General features: G+C 40.1%; 1 protein-coding gene across 1 annotated transcript in view; it reads right to left on the bottom strand.

Moving 5' to 3' along the window:
* The window catches only part of PCCA (propionyl-CoA carboxylase subunit alpha), a 405,781-nt gene that overhangs the window by 188,507 nt on the left and 193,728 nt on the right, over positions 1-23,546 (bottom strand). The window contains exons 15-17 of the mRNA XM_047720325.1: positions 23,115-23,183; positions 21,456-21,531; positions 4,551-4,661 (exon numbers count right to left, since the gene is read on the bottom strand). Of these exons, the coding sequence (XP_047576281.1) occupies positions 4,551-4,661; positions 21,456-21,531; positions 23,115-23,183 (256 nt within the window). The remainder of the gene's footprint in view (positions 1-4,550; positions 4,662-21,455; positions 21,532-23,114; positions 23,184-23,546) is intronic.

Below are 23,546 nucleotides of genomic sequence, written 5' to 3'. Positions count from 1 at the left end.
GATTTTTCAGTAAGCTCAGTCATTTGACTCCCTTAGGAGTTCTAGAACACCTCCCGTTCTCAGGGGTTCCTCCAGGTCTTCCACCCTACAGATCCTTTTCCTTTGTCCTAATGGTTCTGTTTGCCAAAGGATTATGCACCGGTTTGCTGGTAAATGATTACCAACCAAGCTGGGTATGAAGGGAAAGGAAACACACCAGCCTACAGCATTTGCCAGTTTCCTTGTGGTAAGTACTTTCTCCAAGGCTGATTTCAAGCTACCAGCATCTCATGAGAAAGGACAGACGAGGCAGAGATGAGCAGCAGCGACCTTACAGAGTCCTTGGAGAGGAGCTACAATGGTCTAAACGCTACCTAATCCTTGAACTCATCCTTGATTCCCTCCATGCTCTAGACGCTCTGCTTCTATCTTCACTTAGCACTTATTTTGTCCTGTAGTGTAGATAGTTCTTTACGTATGTACTTCTCCTGTGATGTAAGCTCCTTAAGTGCAAGGAAAATATGTTATTTGTTTTTCAATTTCTTCGAGAGCCAACACCAATTATTTGTTGATTGATTTTAATGGCAAAATTCTTTTTTAAAAAATATATTTTATTTATTTATTTGACAGAAAGAGATCACAAGCAGGCAGAGAGGCAGGCAGAGAGAGAGAGAGAGGAGGAAGCAGGCTCCCTGCCGAGCAGAGAGCCCGCTGCAGGACTGGATCCCAGGACCCTGAGATTATGACCTGAGCCAAAGGCAGAGGCTTAACCCACTGAGCCACCCAGGCGCCCATAATGACTGAATTCTCAAAGACAACACAACCATCCAGTATCAGAGTACCACTATCACAAGCTAGACCCTAAGACATGAGCTTTTACTGCCCACCTGCCTGGGCTCACCAACCTCTGGCCCCAATTTTTCTTACACTCTTCTTTCCAGTTTCTCTCTTAACTCAGCCAAAAGACCCTCCAGGCATAATATCCTGCGAACCCGAAACTCACTGATTTCGTTACACCACTTCTAAAGGTACAGAAATACAGAACTAAATTTAACGGCAAAGAAAGAAGTATAATTAATGGTATATTACTTGTGTTGAATCAAATTTTCACTAAAGATATGCAACTTTCCAGAAGAGAAAAATAATTCTGCTCGTTTCCTTTGATGGGGCTAAAGCTTAAACTGTAGCAAGGCAGCAGAGAAAGGAGTCTAAATGTTCATTCCAGGCCAACTGAAATGATAGCTCTTGAAATATTTTCTTCCTCATTTTCCCTTTACTCCAAAATCAAAATATCATCCTCCCCATTTTCATTTATTTTCCAAAATCCAAGAACAATAGCTTTTCAACATCAGAACCTAGTAAGTCTATACCAAGAATACATTCCTGTGTATCCTATGTTTTAGTTTTAAGCAGAGTCATTCCAAAGGTCAGCCTTAGAACCGTTAGTAACACTGTCCTAATCTACAAATAAATTGGGATAATAAACATATATAACAGAAGATTTTTACGCAGTCATAAAAACAGGCACTTGCCTGTGAACAGTGCCTAGGATAGCTGGACAGATGGGAAGCAGACGGGTAATCCCAAAGGGGCAAAATGACCTGGCCTCAAACATATGGAGAAGATCCTGGATTAACTTCAGTGGCCACTTCCTGCTGTCTCTTTCAGGCACGTATATCAAACAATCAAAGATGATACAGTTTAATATATCAAATACCTGCTCTAGGGAAAAACACAGAGAGGCAAATAGAGTGGTATGAAGAACAAGAGATAGCAGCCATTCAGAGAAGAACGGACATGAAAATAATATGATGGGAGACAGTAAGAGGTCCACGTTAAGAATGCCAGAGCTAGGTGTGTATTTCTGAAGTGCTTACAGGCAGCAACAACATAGAGTGTACTCTAAAAACCCCTCATGATTTAGGATTTTGAATCCTAGCAGAACTGAAGAAATATCGAAACAGGAAGTGGAAACTCTAAGTTCAGTTACTGGCTTTATTATATTACTGGCCATGTTGCCTTATCAATCTCTCTGAGCTTTGGTTTCTTCACATGTAAAATAAAGGTAGAGATTAAATAATGGTCCTTCTAACAACTTATAACGATTTTTAAAACTGTGTTCCTATCTCGTACGAGCATTAAGAGAATTACAGTGTCCATGCTGGTAACGCCCTATCAAAACAAAAATGTAAGATATTAAGTTTATCCTGGAAAATGGCAATATTAGGTTTTTAAGTAGAATTCTGAGTTTTCTTAAGAACATGGAACATTTTGTACTACTGCCAAATGTACAGTACATAGTAACCTATATATTTAGAATTTAGAAATTCTAAATGTCTCATTTTCTTCTCCACGGTAATGAGACCTAACACTGGATATGTGTAATACAGACGTACGCATAAATATATTTGCATATATATGTTTGTTCTAAAAGTTCCCTGAAGCGTTCCCTGGTTGTCTCCTTCTGCCCACTGTTTCGTAACACAACACCTTCACCGATGCATGAGCCAGGTAGACATAAAAGCATATGGATAGGGGCGCCTGTGTGGCTCACTCGTTAGGTGGCTCAGTGGGTTAAAGCCTCTGCCTTCGGCTCAGGTCACGATCCTGGGGTCCTGGGATCAAGCTCCGCATCAGGCTCCCTGCTCGACAGGAAACCTGCTTCTCCTCCCACTCTCCCTGCTTGTGTTCCCTCTCTCACTGTGTCTTTCTCTATCAAATAAATAAAATCTTTAAAAAATATATACTTAAAAAATAAAGCATACAGAAATCCTGAGTCTACGTTGCAACTTACTATAACTTTCAAGTAAAACTTTAGAAAGGACAAGAGGCCAGAATGTTAGGATCAAAACAGAACACATTGGTAATCTAGATGCATGTGCAGTTAAAAATACCCAATGTTGTCCCTTCTCATCCATACTACCAATAAGATTTTTACCATTAATTCATTAAATATTCACTTAGTAACTATTATGTTGGAATTGCCAGGTGTACACTAAAAAGCAATAACATAAGTGGTTCCTGACTTCATGAACCAGCAGTAGACATCTGAATGAACTAATCACACAAGTGTAAAACTGTGTGGTTCATGTTAGGGTTATATTTGTAAAAATTCAAAAGTTCAGGAAAAAGAACATATTATTCATTAGTTTTTTTCTTTCAAGGTCCCAAATAAAAATCATTTTTAATTTCCCTTGGTACTAATGCTAAAACTCTCTGACACTGAAGTTTTTTTTTTTTTTTAAAGATTTTATTTATTTATTTGACAGAGAGAAATCACAAGTAAGCAGAGAGGCAGGCAGAGAGAGAGGAGGAAGCAGTCTCCCTGCTGAGCAGAAAGCCCGATGTGGGGCTCGAACCCAGGATCTGGGATCATGACCTGAGCCGAAGGCAGCAGCTTAACCCACTGAGCCACCCAGGCGCCCCACTGACACTGAAGTTTTAAAAGAACAATCAAACCAGTAACTCTGTCCTGTAAAATCTAAGCTAAGAAACTGCTTTGTAAATGTTTTCAAAAGCCTAATACATGAAGCGGACCTGAATTTATACGCAGCGCCTAATATAACTGAGTTATCTCACACACTAAAGCACTCTAAATGGATATAAATAACACTTGTCATTTGTGAAAGAAAATCTCATCTTCAAATATCCCCAACTTCATCGGAAACATATGTACACACTTCTGACTTTTACCTGAATAACATTTCTATTAAGTCACATGGAAGACCTGCTGGTTTCTTTATCTCACATATTAACAACGTTTTGAATGCTCACTAACGGGATTTCTCTGTCTCTCACCTGAGCAACTTTTCTACCACTGGAAACACGCGCTGGTAACTTCACAGTGCTAAATTTCACATTCCCCTCATAACTTTATTAAAAGCTTCATTTTACGAATAAAAACAATAATCTTGGGGCACCTGGGTGGCTCAGTAGGTTAGAGCCTCTGCCTTCGGCTCAGGTTGTGATCCCGGGGTTGTGGTATCGGGCCCCGCATTGGGCTCTCTGCTCGGCAGGGGTCCTGCTTCCCCCTCTCTCTCTCTGCCTGCCTCTCTGCCTACTGGTGATCTCTCTCTCTCTCTGTCAAATAAATAAATAAAATCTTAAAAAAAAAAAAAAAACAATAATCTTCCTAAACATCTTCATTTTCATTAAATAGCATGCGGTATTCTGAAATTTTTGGTGCTAATTTTCATAAAGTTTTAATCATTAGAGTTCCTGCATATCCCCATATAATGGAGCAGCAGGGAATACAAATTTGAATTGGCTTTCAGAAACCAGAAGATCAGGTAGGCTAATGCTCCGTCTACATGTTTGGCTTCAACACTGGACTCACACCACATTCTACATAGTTGAATTCCTCACTCAACAAAGCAATGGATTCTTACACATTCGTGAGTCACTCGTGAATACTCAAAATCACGAATGTCAATAGTCTAGGATACTCTATGTTAATAAATCAAGTACAGTATGGGCTAAGAGTCTTAATTCCAAAATAGAAAAATTATGCATGATAATAAGGTATAAAAGTAATAACTTTAACACAGTAAAATACTTCAGTGCATACAAACCTTTAAAGCCATCGGGATATACGTCAGAGAGAAATTTAGTGTTGATGTCTCCTTCTATAAAGCGTGAGTTGATTATCACCTCTCGGAGTAATGCAATATTATGTGTAACACCTAAAAATAAAACGGTATCAGATTGGATTAGAGAACGAGTCAGTTAAAAGTCTCTTCCCATCTACAGCAATTTATCATCTGTGTCTTATGACCAAGCAAAAACCAGACAAGACTACTCATCTCCTTGACTTCAAGTAACAACAAAAAACATCTGAAGCTACGGTAGCAATAGAACACCAAACGCAAACTCGAGAAGTTTACGCTGCCGAGTCAATTCAAGAGGGAAATTAATGTCTTTTCAGTAAACCGAAACAACTAGATACGCATTTGGGGAAAAAAGAAAAACCCTAACTAAGACCATACACCAAAATTAACTCAAACTGACCACAAATTACCTGTAAAACCTAAAACTCTAAGACTTACAGAAAAATACAGGAGAAAATTCTGATTATCTTGAGGTAGGCAACAGATTCTTGGGTAGTACACAAAAACCATGAGCCGCAAAAAAAGGAAGTATATTTTATCAAAAGTTCAAAGTCTGCTTCAAAGAATACAGTTAAGCAAATGAAATGGCAAGCCACAGACTGACAAAAAATGTTCAAAACACAAACACCAGACAAAAAGCTTGCAACTGGAATATATAAAAATGTTTAAAATATAGTAAGATGACGGGGTAACAATGGGGAAAGGATCTGAACAGACATTTCACAAAAGAAAATACACAAATGAAAAGTTGTCGCACAACATCATCATCAAAGAAATACAATGAGATGCCCCAAACACCAAATTTAGTGGCTAAAAGACAGAAATAGCGTATGTGTCAGTGAGGATGTGGGACAACATAAGTGTCACACACCGTGGTGGGGATATAAACGGCACAAATACTTTGGAACTGTTGGGAAGTTCTTAGAAAGTTAAACACATACTCACACATATGATTCAGACTAGTACCTCCTGAATATTTGCCCAAGTTAAATAAAAATTTATATCTATACAAACAGTTACACACAAAATTATTAGCTTCATTTACAATAGTCAAAACTGGAAACCATCTAAACGTCTGTCGCTAGATGAATGAATTAGCAAAATGTGATTTATCCAATCAATGGAATTCTATTTAGCAATAAAAAGAAATGAATTACTAAAATTCGCAAGGATAAGGGTGACTTTTGTGGTGGGTTAAGCCTCGCCTTCAGCTCAGGTCATGATCTCAGGGTCCTGGGATCCAGCCCGGCATCAGGCTCTCAGCTCAGCAGGGAGCCTGCTTCCCCACCCCCCACCTGCCACTCTAATTGTGATCTGTCAATTAAATAAATAAAATCTTTTTAAAAATGTTTATAAAATACACAAACTATGCTGAATTTAACAAGGCTACTGTAGGAGTCTGTTAATGTAAAATTTCAGAAAAGTCTAACAACCTACAGTGACAGAAAGCAGATCACCTGGCTGCACTGGGACAGAGACAGAAAGACAGTGGATTGCAAAGGCAATAAAGAAACTTCTGGAGGTGATAGAAATATTCAGTAGCTTGACTGTGGTGATGGCTTCACAGGTGGACACATGTCAAAACTCATTAATCTGAACACACTACATCAGAGAAGTCCATTATGTCAAGTATACTTCCGTCAGTAGTAGAGGAGGAGAAAGAAAGAAAGAAAGAAAAGAAAGAAGGGGAGGGAAAGGGAGAGAAGCTTGTGATCCAACAGGAAACTCAGAAACACTGAGCCTAGTACACAAGGAGTCCTACAAAGTTCAGTTGGTCGTGGTAGTTGTGGAAACTGCCACAAGAAGCATTCGAAGGGCATCGGGGAAGTTCTGTGAGACAGAAGGACTTCAGGAAGGGAGTATCTGATTTTGGTCACACCCATTACAAAGATGTAAAGAGGAATAAAAAAGGAGGATGGGATCTTGTCAAACCCAGGGGAAGCAGGAATTCGCTCCAGCTTCCACAAGAGGAGCAGGACTAGAGCCTGAGGTTTGCTAATTCCTTCCACCTTCTCCACCCCACTTCCTTGCCGTCCTCATCTGCACGGTTCTGCTGCAAAACAAACCTAGAAAGCCTGATTCTGATCTTGCTATTCAATCTTACAGAGTGCTCACTTTCACGAAAAGAATTCCAAAGGAAGCAAAGAATCAGACCGTTGAAATCACGCACCAGATCTACCCCTGACCTTGGGTAAGCTACTTCGCCTCTCAAAGATTCAGTTTCCTCATCTCTAAAATGGTGGTCGCAACAGAAGCTATTCGGCTTTCTCATCATGAGGTCCAAAGGACGTGATGCGTGAGGCCATGCCAGCCACTGGCACTGGCACATGAATGTTGAGCTCGCTGTCATCCTTTCATGCGGGACGGCCGCAGCGCAGAAGACAGCGTGGAGGACAGACACATCCCACCGCAGCCCCGCCTCACCCAGAGCCTCCGCAATGACCTTCCTCCCTAACTTCCGGTTTCCCATCCAGCAGGGGTCCCATTCCTCCAAGTTTACAACTCTTTATTGACAGGACACAGCCATCCTAATAGGCAGCGGTCAGAAAATTCAGCCTGCAAACCCATCCACCCCCTATTTTTATAAATCAAGTGTTTCTGGAATACAGCAGTGTTCACAGCCGACGTATGTGCCACAAGAGTCAAGCAGCTATAACAGTGACCGTGTGACCCACAAAGTCGGAGCTATTAACTGTCTGGCCCTTCCCGGAAAGGGTTGCTCCCATTTGCTATAAGGTTTTCAGCAATGTCGATACTCTGAGCGAATTAATTATTACCTATCAACAAGGACTCTGTGGCTACTGCCCATATGCAATGAGGCATCACAGGGAAGACAGCGTGAGCCAACACTGAACGACAGTATGGCGCCCGCTTTGGGGGAACTTTCCGTAACGAGTCAGAGAATAAGAAAATGGCAAGCAGAAAAGAGATTTAAAAGTAAGAACATCATGATTCAGAGAGACTGAATCATTTATCTCAAGTTTAATAAAACAGAAATTACAACAGCAATATATGCTGAAAACTCTGGCAGCCCGTGGGTTTCCCCTAAAATGTCCTTTTCATTTTTTCCACAGTAACAGAGCCTCAGGAGAACAAAAGGACCCCATCTGTCTTACAGCTGGACCTGACAAACTAATTCCTAGAGGAGGGGCGGGAAGGTAGAGCAAAGCGTCCAACTCCAGCCTTGCTTACTTGAAAAGAATTGCTTGGGCTTCCTTTCCTGCCTCTTCCTATGCGCTTCCTGATACGGCAGGAACGCCACTCTGGATGAAGGTGAAACACAGGAACACAACAGGGGTGTGGAGGAGGAAGGGGTGTATCTCCTGGAATGACTACAGAACACAAACTTGCCCCCTCAGCACAGACCAGCCCAGAGAGTTAAATGAGAAGTAAATAATTTTCGGGGCGCCAGAGTAGATCGGGCAGTTAAGCATCTGACTCCTTATTTCAGCCCAGGTCATATCTCAGGGTTGTGAGATCGAGCTCCATGTTGGACTCTGTGCTGGGAGTGGACCCTCCTTGAGATTCTCTCTCCCTCTCCCACTGACCCCCCGCCTCAAAAAAAAAAAAAGTAGTAAATAATTTTCTATCTTATTTATACCACTGTATTTGAGAATCTTTGTTACAGCACGTTAACCTGAACTCTAATGTATACATATGGGGGGAGAAGGGCACACCTTTCAATTTGATTTCCTCTCTCTGAGCCAACCAACTTAATACATCCAACTAGGCATTGCTCTATGCATCGCTGCACGCTAGACCATGCTGGCTAGCAACCACGTGCAAAACAGAGCATCTCTATTCCTGCCTCAGGATACCGTATGACTAAAAGTTCTATAAAAAACAATCTGGGGGTGGGGCGCCTGGGTGGCTCAGTGGGTTAAGCCGCTGCCTTCGGCTCAGGTCATGATCTCAGGGTCCTGGGATCGAGCCCCGCATCGGGCTCTCTGCTCAGCAGGGAACCTGCTTCCTCCTCTCTCTCTGCCTGCCTCTCTGCCTGCTTGTGATCTCTCTCTGTCAAATAAATAAATAAAATCTTTAAAAAAAAAAAAAAACCAATCTGGAGGCAACTGGGTGGCTCAGTGGGTTAAGCCTCTGTCTTCGGCTCAGGTCATGATCTCAGGATCCTGGGATTGAGCCCCGCATTGGGCTCTCTGCTCAGTGGGGAGCCTGCTTCCCCTTCTCTCTCTGCCTGCCTCTCTGCCTACTTGTGATCTCTCTCTGTGTCAAATAAATAAGTAAAATCTTAAAAAAAAAAAATCTGTAATCTACTCAAACTGCCTCAAAACATTTAGAGAAAGTTCCAAATTAAAATATTAATGCCCCTCCCATAGCTAAACTTTCATGGAAGAAGTTATTACCTATAGACAATGATCTAGTACGTACCATTCACAGGACATGCCCTGGACAAAGGCACAGTTTCCCAGCCTTGCTCTGTGGGTAATGACTTAGACAGTTTTTTACAACGAATGGTCAGAAGTCTGTTGCAATTATGCATATTTTTATGAGGAAAGTATTGGAAGGTGTAAAAAACTTCTGATGACACAAATATAACTAACAAATCATTGCAAAAATGTGACATCTGCCTATATTACAGGTGATAGTTGGGTAAATGAAAATGATGTGCTCAGAGTGCTTAGAAAGATGAACTCAGTAAGCAAAAATTTAAAATAAAAGACTCCTATGAAAGGGAATGGAATCCTTCTGCTGTATGTTTTACAAACAGACAAAACTAAAGCACTTTTGAAGAAGAAAAGGGTATGGCTCACCAGAGAGATTTCTATGCATTAGCAACAACAGATGTGGCCTTCCAGGAAAAGGAAAGTAGGAGAGACTGAAGGCAAAACTTCCTGGCTGGGAGAGGAAATAGAGAAAGACACAGAAGGACACAAAGGCAGGTAATATCAAGAAGAAACTTAAAATAGTTAAGAATTCTCACTGTTGTTAGGGCACCTGCGTGGCTCAGTCAGTGGACTGTAGGACTCGGTTTCGGCTCAGGTCATGATCACAGGGTCCTGGGACGGATCCCTACAGAGGCTGCCCGCTCAGGGCTCTGAGTCTGCATGAGGTTCTCTCCCTCTCCCTCCCTTCTGCCCTTCCCCTGCTCTTGGGTCCATAGACGGGTGCTTGCTCTCTCTCTAAAATAAATGAAATCTTTAAAAAAAAAAAAAAAAAAAAAAAAAAGAATTCTTACTGTTGTCAAAAGCAAATGGAAATCACCAGGTATTTCTGTGGGGAGAACTGAAGGAAGTACATGATGGCCAAAGAGCATGAGCAAAGGAAAGAGGGTGTATGTGGAAGCGCAACAGCGACGTGCCGGCCTGACAGCCGTGCAATGATTCTACTTCTCTTGAGGGCAACCAGAGTGGGTGAAGTAGGGTAGGTACAACCAGGTCTGAGCTCCAGGAATCATGCACGCTGCTACTGGGAAGGGCAGGGAGGAGGGGTGGGGAGTGAAGATGGAAAAAACCATTAGCTGACAACTGCAGGAGACTTGCTGAAAACCTGCAAGTCCCCTCCATCCCCCCCCACCACACCCCCGCACCACAGCAAGGGTGTGAGCAACACAGACAGAGAAAAGCAGCGGGTCTGAAAGAGATTCAGCAGGCTGAGAGGGCATGGCGACTTAGTGGATGTCAAGAATGAGGGAGACGGGGGTGCCTGGCTGGCTCAGTTTAAAGGACATGTGACTCCCGATCTCAGAGTTTCAAGTTCAAGCCCCATGTTGGGAGAAGAGAGATTGCTTAAAAATAGAATCTTGTGCGATGCCTGGGTGGCTCTGTTGGTTAAACATCTGCCTTCAGCTCATGATCCCAGGGCTCCTTGCTCAGTGGAGAGCCTGCTTCTCCCTCTGCCTCTGCCTGCCACTCTGCCTGCTTGTGCTCGCTCGCTCTCTCTCTCTCTCTCACAAATAAAATCTTTTTTAAAAATAATAAAATAAAAGCTTGTATTTAAAAAAAAATAAAGAATGGGGGCGATGAGTCACTTCTGGCTCTGGCGCACTACAGGATAGAAACCACCACTTCACAGAAAAGAAACAGGTTGAGAGGAAAACATCGGATTCACTGTGGACAAGTTAAACTGGAGAAGACTGGGAGAGGAGACTGATGGTGTCCAAGGGGTCAGAGATCAGAAGAGAAGGCCAATTAGGACACAGAGCCACCCAGAACATAGAAAGCGTGAAGGCAGATGTCCACGTGGAGGAATCCAGGATGGGGAACAGAGAAATGCAAGACAAAGCCAGCCGTGTGTAACTTACTCCTGACCCATAACTGAAGTTTTGGAAAAAATATGATATTAAAGAAGGAGCTGGAAAGGATAAAAATTAGAAGATCAAGGTGCAGCTGGATTTTATTTCCAAAAAAAAGTATTCTTATGTGCAAATTAATATTTCAGAATGTTTCCATTTGTTAGTTTATGTGTAAATAGTAAATTACATAGAAGGGCAATGTAAACTCCCAGGCTTTTGGTCCTTCAGTTAAATAAAAATAATACTGTTTGGACTCATATTTTGTATTTGACATTACAGGCTCTCCTGTGACAGCCTAGTGACAGTATAAATTTTCTTGCTCCTCTGTGAGGCCGATGCCAAAGTAGCTGGCATCAGACTGTCTTCAGGAAACCCTAACACAGATTTCAGAAATAATGATCATCTGAACAAAAATAAGATTGCTTTCTGACACATAGGGATCAATTTGTGACTGAAGACATCAAAAAATTAAAATGTATGCAGTTTTACAGGATAAATGGTACGTTGCACTTTTATTCCACATTCAAAGTTGAAAAATAAGTGATTTTAGAAAACATTAAGTCAAAGTTATTATAAGCAAATAATAATTTACATTTTGGATATCAAAGAGCAGAGCCATTCAAGCACACAAATGAAGCCCAGATTTTCAAAAATCTTTCTACTTGAATAGTAAATAGAACATGAAAACAGACTTTTATCTTGCAAAAAGAGGCTTCAGGAATAAAATTACTACACAAAAGCACTTTCTCTTTAAATGTTCTCTGAATAAAATATTACCGATTACTATGCAAAACCCACTCATTATCTGTTTTTCTTTCCAAAGGACTAGAAGATGAAACAGTGGCTAATGGCAGACAACCAAAATCTAGGTGCCTCCACTGACTCCAAAGACTACTGTACAGTAATTAGTTCTAAAGCCAAATGGGGGACTAATCAAAAAACTGTTTTCTTTTCCTAAAAGCTCAAGAGAGCAGATAGATGGGAAAAAATCATGGAACTGTTAAGAGATAGCCTACACATCTGAAAGTTATCATTTTGTACGGAGTTTACTTTCTTTCCTTGTCCCAGGAAAGACAGTGCTCTTTAAACTGATCCTTGTTCAAACATGAAGTCGGCCACAGAGGTGCTCTGAGACACAGTTTATAACTTCAACGATATTATTAATCACATACTCATAAAAATTATGGCTCTGAGTTTTAGACAGGGAATTCAAAATGACCCCTGCCAAAGTTCACGGGGTCCCATCTGTATGGGAAATCACGACCAGGCCCACAGAAGAGAGGACCCCTAGGAGCCGCTTTCTCCTGACTACCTGCTGTTTCCAAAACACTGGCCAGACATTAGCTGCACACAGGGCCAGGATCAAACGGAGGCCAAAAGCCACTGCTTATTTCATGGGGACTCAGAAATTAACTTTAACCAAGTTACATTTCTGCTCTGCAAGATTTTTTATGTTAACAAAAGCTCACAATCAACTTAGGAGAAAAAATATTATTTGAACAACTAAGTGGTTAGCCAACAAGACAGTAAGTTGTCCTTCCTTTCCTGTCCTTTACGAAACAATTTCTTTAAGCCCTCTAGCCGTTAGAATTCATCAGATGAATCATACGGAATCACAAACGCATCTGTTTTTATTCCTTAAGTGAAATTCCTTAGCTTTGTGGGGAGGGGGTGCATGCTCCTCTTCATCTATCTTTTTAACTTTTTTTTTTAAATAATTGCAGAATATAAAAAATTCACAAAAATAGTATGAAGTATTACTGTATATCCTTCACCCAGATTCACCTATTATAACATCTGTTAACACATTTGTTTTATCATTCATTTTTTCCCTCTTTACATACACACACACGCGCACGCACACTTCTTTTCCTTAAACATGTGGGGATAAGTCAAAAACAGGATGTACTTTACCTCTACGTACTTCAGTATTTCCTAAAACCAAGGTAAGTCTCTCATGTAATCACAGTACAATGACCAGATCTGAAAATTAACATTGATAACAGTATCATTATCTAATCTGCAAACCTTACTCAAATTTCACCGTCTCATTTATGACCTTTACTACAAAACACAAACTTTTTTTTTCTGGTTCAGAACTAATCCTGCATTTAGTTGTCACATATCCTCGGTTTCCTTTGATCTAGATAAGGTTGATCCACTTTTGTGTTTCTTGACCTTGACACTTCTGAAGAATGCAAGCCCTTTATTTCATACACTGTCTTCCAATTTGGTTTGTCTGCTATTTCCTCATGATTATATCCAGGTTATACGTTTTGAGGAGAACATCACAGAAACGATGTGCTGTTTTCAGAGCACCATACCGCAAGAGGCACGTGATGTTGCTATATCCCACGACCAGTGATACTAATTGTGACCATTTGGGTAAACTGCTAGATCTGTACATTTTTAAGATATTTCATTTCCCACTATAATTAATATCTCCTGGGGATATACTATGAAACTATGCAAATACCTGTTGCTCATATTTTCACCCACTAATTTTAGCAACTGTCATTGAGGATTCTTACCTAAATAAACAATTTGGCACAAGTAGGCATTTTTCTACACTAATTAAAAATCTAATGTAGAAAAGAGCTGTGCCTCTTCCCTCTTTTATCTTTCTTACCTATTTATGCCAGTGTGACAATGGGCTTTAACCCATTGCTAACATTATTTATTTTGTTGCTGAAGTTTTCCCAGACTCGCCAGTGGGAACCCCTGAGAGCTGGCTCCTGTGTCTTTCTGACATATCATCATCGTTGAGCACTTACTGCTTTCTCATACAAGATGCTTCAGGCTCATCGTAACACTCTTCCAGAAATCAGCCATTTTACCATGGAGTGCTGGTTCCATTTATAAGACAATGGTATTGGAAAAAAAAGATCTGGGTTCTTGGTATGCTCATTGCTATGGGTGCCAATATTTCCATGACCTCTCTGTGGTTCTCAGTCGAGGATGATTTGCCCCCCTCCCTCATAACATATGGCAGTGTCCGGAAATACTTGGCTGTCACAACTGAGGGGATGCTACTGTCATTTAATGAGTACAGGGCAAGGGTGGTGATGAACACCCTACAGTGTGAAGGACAGCCCCCACAACAAAAAACTGTCTACCCCAAAATGTCAGTAATACTAAAGAAACCCTGAGCTCCAGAATATGTGTATATATACACACAAATACACACACACACACACTAACATATCTGTACACTTACATTCCAATCTATGTTACAAACCACGAGTTTACACGGATACCCCCAGTTTCAACTCAACACCGCAAGACTCACTGTATCCTCATCCATTTCCGCATCTTTAACTTCTTTCTCGGACAGTGAGAAATGTCATCTTATCCAAAATCCATGTATTTATTTCCTCAATTCCAGAACATAGATAAACTGGTTTCAGAACTGCTAACCCATGTATTAACCCGAGTTTAATGTTTGTTTATAATGCTGTATTTAGCTGGAGAGTATCCAGTCAAAATATGGCTAACAGTTATTTAAGGCTAGATTTTTTTTTTCCTCTCCCTCCTCCCCACCCAATCACCATGGTTATTCATACAGTATATCCATTTGTTTGGTTGTACTCCATTTTGAATTTCTTCCCCAGAACGTTAATAATTTTATTTTGAAATATTGTCAGAATTCTAAAAGTGAAATCAAAGAAGTCTCTCCTTTTCGTTCCATGTACTTTGTTTCCTATCTGCCAAACATTCTACCTGATCCTCCCTCCACACCCTGTAAGTACACCATCTTACTCATTCTGCTCTTGTGTGTGTATGTTTCCAGAAATGAGCACATACACATATATATTTCACTTCCCCAGTCATCCACCAATATCTATTCTTCTTCCTTTAATAAAAGAAATGCCACTTTTTAGCTTAGTATATGGCTGCCTTGAACATCTATTACATTTCCCAAGTTCCCAGAAGCTATGTACGACCATGTGATTAAATGCCAATAGAATGGGGACAAAAATAAAGGTACTTTCTAGGTTATACTTTAAACAGAAAAAAAAATGGTGTGAACTCTCCCTGCCACCTTCTTGCTAAGGCTGGATGACGGGCATAAAAGCAGCCACTTTGGGGCCCCCAAGTGAAAACCATCTGCTGTGAAACTAAGCCCTTGACAATCTCCTTTTGAGATTATGACATGGCAGAGAAATTAAATTGTATCTTTCCTAGGTCACTGTATTTTTTATTGTTACAACTGCTTAGATTACAGCCTAACAATGAAGGTCCTCAGGTAAGAAGAGGATAGAGCATCCCAGGACATGAAAACCTCACTTCTCCAGCAACCCTCACATACGTCCTTGAGATCCACAGCCATTTCAAGAACATTACCTCTTCTAATCCTTGGAGAAACTTCTTCTTCCTTGAGGTTTATTTTATCTGGTCAAAAAATCTTCTCCAATTCCCTGTCACCTACCAACATCCTCGTCATAACCCAGTATTTGCTGCAGACTTTATGTCACCTGACTCATGACCTTCCTTCAGATCCTAACTCCCGTCACCCTATGTGGATGACCCAGGCAACATCCTCACCGCTCAGCTCCTAGGATCTCACTGCAAATAATCTATTCTCTTACTTTAGCCACGTAGTCCCAGAGTCACACCCTGAAATCCATCTAAGGTTCGTTAACTACACCATATTCAAAATCACCAATTCCAACTAAGTTGCTTGTTCTAGCTGCAACCCCCATCTCTCCAGCTCATTCCCCAAGTGCCTTGACCAGACCAATAATGAAACCTCCAATCTAGAATGTGAGACATTCTGCAAGTCAGCTACCCGGGACTCTACTGAAGAGTTTATGATACGAAATCCAAAAAGGAAAAGAGCAAGATAATAAAGAGACGTGAGTAAAAGCTATGTGTAAACTCCGACTGGATTGTGGGTGGGATTAAAAAAAGGTTTTTTAAAGAAGACAATTCTTTGCAGAACAGGGAAAACGGGAGTATGGACAGTGCATGAGATGATACCAGGAGATGCCTGTTAATTTTCTTGAGTGTGATAACGGTGTTGTGATTTTGGAAATCACAGGAAAATGATCTTACTCTTAAGATCCATACTGAAATATTTAGGAGTCATGTATCATGACGTCTGCAATTTCCTTCTAAATAGCTGAGGAAAAAAATGAGGAGGGAAGGGAAGGAAGACCTGCAAAAAGGAGGAGAACGGAGAAGGCAAAGAAAGGGAGAAAGGGAGAGCCGGAGGGGGAAAAAAGATGTAAAAAAAACTTAGCAATCCAGGCAAAGAGCACACAGGCGTGCAATGTACTGTTCATTCAACTTTTCTCCAGGTTTGAAAATACCTAAAATAGGGGCACCTGGGTGGCTCAGTGTGTTAAGCCTCTGCCTTCGGCTCGGGTCATGGTGTCAGGGTCCTGGGATCGAGCCCCACATCGGGCTCTCTGCTCAGCGGGGAGCCTGCTTCCCCCTCTCTCTCTGCCGGCGTCTCTGCCTACTTGTGATCTCTGTCTGTCAAATAAATAAATAAAATCTTTGTAAAAGAAAAAGAGATCAAGTCCCACATCAGGCTCCGTGCTGGGCGGGGAGTCTGCTTCTCCCTCTGACCCTCCCCCTTCTCATGCTCGTGCTCTCTCTGGCTCTCTCCTCTCTGTCATTCTCTCTCTCACTCTCAAATAAATAAAATCTAAAAAAAAAAAAAAAAAAAAAAAAAAGAAAAAGAAAGAAAATACCTAAAATAAAAAGCCTGTGAGCAATATATCAAGAGAAAACAAACTTCTGATAAACCTTTTGAGCTAACTATATATGTGTTTTGATCTGATGTGTATACATCCACAGCCTTCTCTATTCTCATCCAAATACGATAAAGATTCTGTAGGATGGGAAAGTTGGCTTAACTAACGTCAGACTGCACCATACCTCACTCTGCAAATTGCCTTCCTACCTGACAATATGCACAGACATGCCTTCAAGAACCAGCTAAGCAGTAATTTACACTAAAAATGCATAGTAATTCCTTCAGTCCACCCATCTGCTGGACACCTCAATTGATTAGTATGTGGGCTACTGTAACCAGTACTGTCATAAATGTCCTCATTAACATCACTGCACAATTCAGTCTTTTAACTCATAGGATAAGATTCCTGGGGCGCCTGGGTGGCTCAGTGGGTTAAGCCGCTGCCTTCGGCTCAGGTCATGATCCCAGGTCCTGGGTTCAAGCCCCACATCGGGCTTTCTGCTCAGCAGGGAGCCTGCTTCCTCCTCTCTCTCTGCCTGCCTCTCTGCCTACTTGTGATCTCTCTCTGTCAAATAAATAAATAAATAAATCTTTTAAAAAAAAAAAAAAAAGATATTAAAAAAGATTCCTAAAGACTGAACAGGTAGGTCAAAGAGCATGCACTTTGAACATCCGATGCCAGGCCATTTTCCCAAAGGATAAGACCAAGTCACACTCCAAACACTCCCAAGTATGTCCATCCCCTGTACTTTCCCTCCACAGTGAGTTCAGTCTTTTAAAAAAATACTGTCACCCTGAGGAGCTGCTCAAAGATAGTACAAAGCGAGGTACTTTCAACCGAGTCACCGTAAGTCCTAAGGCAGTTCACATGCTTTCAAAGAACCAAACACAGAGGTGAGGAGAGAAAAAGGGCCCCCCATCTCAATTTCCACCATATTTTTTCACTCCACCATTAAGGCATCTATGAATTCACGTTATCTGTCTGTTTCATTCCAAGTTCACTAGAAGCGCCTTGATACAGGGATATTATCACTCATTCATTATTTCATTCAACACATATTACTCACCTACGCATGTGTCAGACACTGCTAAGCACTAGTAATATATGAGTAAACAAGATAACACCATCACTGCCCTCACACACCTAACTTTCTTATGAGATAATCTGACATTTGGCAATTAGACAACTAGTATTTGAATTACAGTTATGGCAAATGCTTTGAAGAAGCAGAGAAGGCGGACACAGCACCAAGAACGGCCTACAATGGACTTTCAATATTGTTTATCTATGGCTTCATCAGTTTCACGTATCACACTAACTGACGGATAATAATTTCTGATATATGGTCTTTAAATATGTAGTTTTATCATTGTAATGAGAGAGGGACAAAAGAAGGTAGGACCTGAAGTTACAGAGCTATCACTTTCCCAAGTCCTTTTACATACTTAACCTCAGTTAATCTCTTAACCATACTTAATCTCAGTTAATTAACTTATAAGGCAGAGGCTAACACTCCATTTTTAAATGTAGAGTATGAGATTCAGAGAGAGTAACTGAACAAAAATCACAGTTCCTAAATGGTGTCAGGACAGGATAGGAACCCAGACCTGAGTGATTTCTTTCTATTGTATCACAGTGAACCAAAGGCAGAAATTTCACACTAAGCCTGGAAAAAAACTATCTGCTCAATGAAACACATTTTATTTTACATATGATACATAGAAAGTTAGGAGAGTAACAGCAAGCCTACTACCACTCCATACTTAAGTCACTTCATTTAAAAATGTAGTAACTAGGAGTGCCTGGGTGGCACAGTCAGTTAAGCCTCTGCCTTTGGCTCAGGTCATAAACTGGGGATCCTAGGATCTAGCCTTGCATCAGGCTCCCTGCTCAGCAGCGAGTCGGCTTCTTCCCTCTGCACCTCTCCCTGCTCGTGCTTCCTCCCTTCTCTCTCTCTCTGAGAAGTAAATAAATAAAATCCTTTTAAAACATAAAATAAACATGTAATAACTAGTGGCAAACATTCATTTAAATATAAAACATGAAAGTGTATTCTATAAATATGAAAGAGTATTCATTCGTTTCAGAAGCCAGAGTAGAACACAACACTAATATTCTGACAAACTGTCCATGTGCCATGCCACTACATTACATCAAAGTTTAAGAGAGATGTGATTTGACAAAATATTCTTACTCAAATTGACTATCTCAAATTCATGAATTTATCACTCAAGCTCACTAGAGCATAACTCAAATTAGCCAAAATCCAATAATTCAACAACCACAATAAAAATTACAAAGATGGGGCTCCTGGGTGGCTCAGTGGGTTAAGCCGCTGCCTTCGGCTCAGGTCATGATCTCAGAGTCCTGGGATCGAGCCCCGCATCGGGCTCTCTGCTCAGCAGGGAGCCTGCTTCCTCTTCTCTCTCTGCCTGCCTCTCTGCCTGCTTGTAATCTCTCTGTCAAATAAATAAATAAAATCTTTAAAAAAAAAAAAAAATTACAAAGATACCGGGGTGCCTGGATGGCTCAGTCGTTAATCATCTGCCTTTGGCTCAGGTCGTGGTCTCAGGGTCCTGGGAGCAAGCCATCATCTGCCTCCCTGCTGAGGGGGAAGGCTGCTTCTAGCTCTCCCACTCACCCTGCTTGTGTTCCTTCTCTCACTGTATCTCTCTCTCTGTCAAATAAACAATTAAAATCTTTAAAAAAAAAAAAAAAAAAAAAAAAGAACCACTTTTAAAAAAAATTGCAAAAATACTGGTTGGGGGCAGGAATCTAGAAAACTCTTACAGATACTTTAAAGGCCTCTGGGAGTAACAGTCCCAAATACCTTGTTCATGTCTCTGTGTGTGTAGTTAAACACATAGAGAAAAACACATACCCAAATTAGATGTGTGTTCCAAACATCCATTTGGGGGGATAGAATTTCTAAGGAAAACAGACCCCTCCAGGCCTACTTAACCAATATACACAGAAAATATGTAACTGCTGCTTATGGTGGAACATGGCAGAGTTAAAAAAAAAAAAAATAGTAACTACTCCACAATTCAGGCTAAAAATGAAGTAGAGAATGAGCTAAAAACAATGTGAAGAGGATTTTTCAAATGTGTACATGCTTTGGATACAGATGTTACTGATTTTTTTTTTATTACATCTGAGTTCACTTGAGAGCTGACTGTTTTCCTTCCATTGACAAAGGTGAATCACTAGCACATAAGATTAGATAGTATCACTGTTACCTGTTAGTTAACAAATGTTAAGAAAAGAGAGTTGACAGTAAAAGGAAAGGGAGGTAAGAAGTTTCTCCAGATCTAACAAGAGGAAAAAAAAAATGAGGCAAAGTGAGGACTGGATGCCTACTAATCGCCATGGACAAAAATGAGCAGAGGAAGGTAGCTATGTAAAAAGAGTCACTAGGGGCCGCTGGGTGGCTCAGCCCGTTAAGCATCTGACTCTCAATTTTTGGCTCAGCTGGCGATTTCAGGGTCATTAGATGGAACCCTATGTCAGCAAGGAGGCTGCTTGCGATTCTCCCTCTCCCTCCTGCCCTGCCCTTCCCCTCAACCAGCCAGCACACCATCCCACCGCTCACAGTCTCAAAACAAAACAAAACGAAGTCACTTAATTGTCTCGAGCCACTACTGTACACCTGCATGAACTGTTTACTGCACAAAGGCACTGGGTCAATGGTGCAGTGTTAAGGGTTTGATGTGCTCCACTGCTAAGCTGGGCTCTCAGTTTCACAGCTGAATGCACCTGAGAAAAGAGCACGTTTTCTAATTCACACAAAGTTGCTGTCTACTCGCCAAGCCTTCTGACTTACAGGCTGTGTCCCCTTGAAGGGAATCCTTTTGAAAGCGTATAAAGCTATGAATGGGCTAGATGGGGGCTAGGTGATCACACGCCACCACTGTTATACCCCCTCAGCCTCCGAACTCAAGCCTCCTAGCGCCACTGTTTTAATGAGCCGTGAGAAAAGCGCAGAACTACCCAGGCCAGTCCTTCCCAAGGAATGCACTTAGACCCCCAGTACTCACTCATAACTCAAAGTGAACTTGTATTTTACACTTTAAATTCAATGTTAAACTCCATTATTCTGAAGCTGATGATAATTTATGTTGGACTAAAATGAAATGATCTTTTCACAACTAATGAAAAGTTGCTAATACAAATTATAAGGTAATTTACTCCTTAAGAGGAATAAGTATAACTTTGCTTTCATTATTTAAATAAAATGGCTGTGAGGGACATGACTGGCTTAGTTGGTGAGGCACACAACTCTTAAGCTCAGCCCCACACTGGGTGTAGAGATCAACTAAAGATAAAATCCTTTATATATACATATAAAAGTAAAATGGTTGATCCTAAGTCAGTTATTGCTTTACATCCTAAAGGCTTGTAGAATCACACTTTGTTAAGCATTAGAACTGACCTATATGCACATGAGGTAACAAAACTACATTTGCTAGAGAATATTTTGTAATTTGTCCTTATAGACACAAAGGGTTATACCCTCTACTGCCAAGTCAGTCAACTGTATGTCACTATATTTTATATCTCTATACATTTTCAAGTTTCATCCTTCAAAACATCACCGACAATGACAAAAGACAGTAAATAGCTAATTTGCTGCACTGGCCAATAACAGACTTCAGAATACAGAACCATTTTCCATACAGTACATAAAATACTAAATGCTCATCTAGGAAAGGTCATGAAAGGTCATGCATGAATCATAAATTTAATTAAATAACTGAAAGTATATACATAAAGTATAGGACTATCAGTTTAGTTCTTATTTCTATTGAAACACACAGTAAGCACATTTTCTACTGAATTCTATAGTGTATCTTCAAGCTGTTTTCTAAAACTGGACACCATGTAGAATATTAAGACCCAAACGTTTGTTTTCACCTCGAATTACGTAATTATCCAGCGCGTCTTCCATTCTCTTCAGTGCTTCAGTTCTATCAGAACCATACGTGATCAGCTAAAAGCAAACAAACAAAAAACAATTTACATTGATATCTATCAATCTATCTAAAAGTCAAACAAGGCATCCTAATAAAAATCAAAGTAATTCCTAAGAGATTTCCCAGACCATCTTTTGAAACTTCACAGTGGTTTAGTTTGTAACATAAAGTATGGCAATTAAAATTTTAAAACTAAATAAATATGAAAATCAAGCTATTTCAGACATTTCTCCTACGCTCACTATCACAGAAAAGAGCTTTTTGAGCTCAATCACAATATAATAAAAACAAGCATAAAATGTTTAAAAGGGAAGGTATAAAAATGTGAACATGATTTGGGATAAAATATGAACGTCTGGGATAGGGAAGGAGTGGGCAAGATTTGTTTTTTCTCTCCCTACGAGAACGTCATTTTCAAGTGTGACACCCCGCTTAGCTGGCTTTTACACATAACACCCAGACGCAAAGGGTTCTTGTATTAGAAAATCAGAAGGGTCTTCCTGTTCTATATGATTTTGTGCCTATTTAGAGGAATCTTAACCAAATTAGCAATTAAATACAAGCAATAAGTAACATTTTATTACTAATTAGCTTGCTAATAACATCTTAAGTATTCATAAAATATTTTTCTCATTATTACATTAGTCAATGTGTAGTATACAATTACTTTAGTGCCTTCCATCAGTTCCTCAGTATCAAGCCAGGTTGAAAATTTATTTGTAGGTCACGTTTCTGAACAGAAATGTATTCACCAAAAATGGAACCACATCTATTAAAAATCCATCTATAATATTTTTTATTTTTAAACTAAACAGCACGTCTCTAACAAACAAAATACCCAAAGTTCACTTTAATAATGTTACTGTTAAAAATTAAGTTAAAAAAGATAAAGAAAAAGTGATTTGCATGCTGTAAGTACATCAACTTGAGAAAGGGTTTTTAGTAAATTCTGTGGTCAGAAATTCTACATTTTATGATATCTTACAATTCTAAAGATTTCAAAAGATGTAAGAATTTAAGCATTGTTATTATTCTGTAAAGTCAAATTTCAAAAAGACAGGTGGGCAAAAAGACATCTTATACTCTTACATAAACCTTAATTATGTGCAATCCCCACAAATAATTACTGATTCATAAAAACTGAAGAGAGATGGTAAAAAGTACACAAAAAACAGGATTTATCACCCCAACTCCTTGATAATGGTCTGCCATTCATACTTCTATTTCAGGTAATTTTCAGGAATGACCAAATACAACTTAATTCATCCTAACTGTATGGGCTGCATTGGAGCCTCTGGTTAGGTAACTTAGTTACCTAACGATTTAATAGTTACCTAACTAATGAAATGGATCATCATTCCATTTGACGGGGAAGAGCCAATGACTGACTTGATTGGGGAGTGTTAAAAAGTAACATGGTACTGATATTTCTCCAGAGGAAAAAAATTTGCTCTGCTTTCACTTTTCCATCAGTGCACAATTACTTGTTTAAACATAGCACATGATTCAGAGAACAGCTCAATTTCAGATTTTTTTTAAATTAAATACTTCCACTTCTTCAGAAGAAAAATGAACAAAGCCATTAAGAAATTGAACTAACTTTTGAAATCATTGGATCATAATAAATGCTAATATCACTTCCTGGTTGGATGCCGCTGTCAACCCGGACCTGGGAGAAAGAAAGAAATGAAAGTAACTTCATATTGTGCAGCCATTTTTCTCACAATATTAATTTCTAAGGAACAGATGGATAATTTAATCTCAAGTAACAGTTCAGCTTCCAGAAAACAGAAAAACAATCTAAACCATAGAGAGACCAAATCGTCTTGAGCTGTATGTAGTACAATGTATTTTTTTGCTCTTCCACTAAACAAAGGAACTAAGATAAGAAACCTCAAAAAATAACAATGATAATACTTCATACATCACTATCCTGGGATGCATTTGTAGCTATCTGATGGGGTCTTCCCACTGAAGCATGGCATGAATGATGCGCCCCTTCTAGGCACACTCCCCACTGTACCCTTCTGAG

Source organism: Lutra lutra, chromosome 3 (assembly GCF_902655055.1).
Source record: "Lutra lutra chromosome 3, mLutLut1.2, whole genome shotgun sequence".
NCBI lineage: Eukaryota > Metazoa > Chordata > Mammalia > Carnivora > Mustelidae > Lutra > Lutra lutra.
The sequence above is the reverse complement of the archived record's forward strand: the minus strand, read 5'-3'. Positions and strand labels throughout refer to the sequence as shown.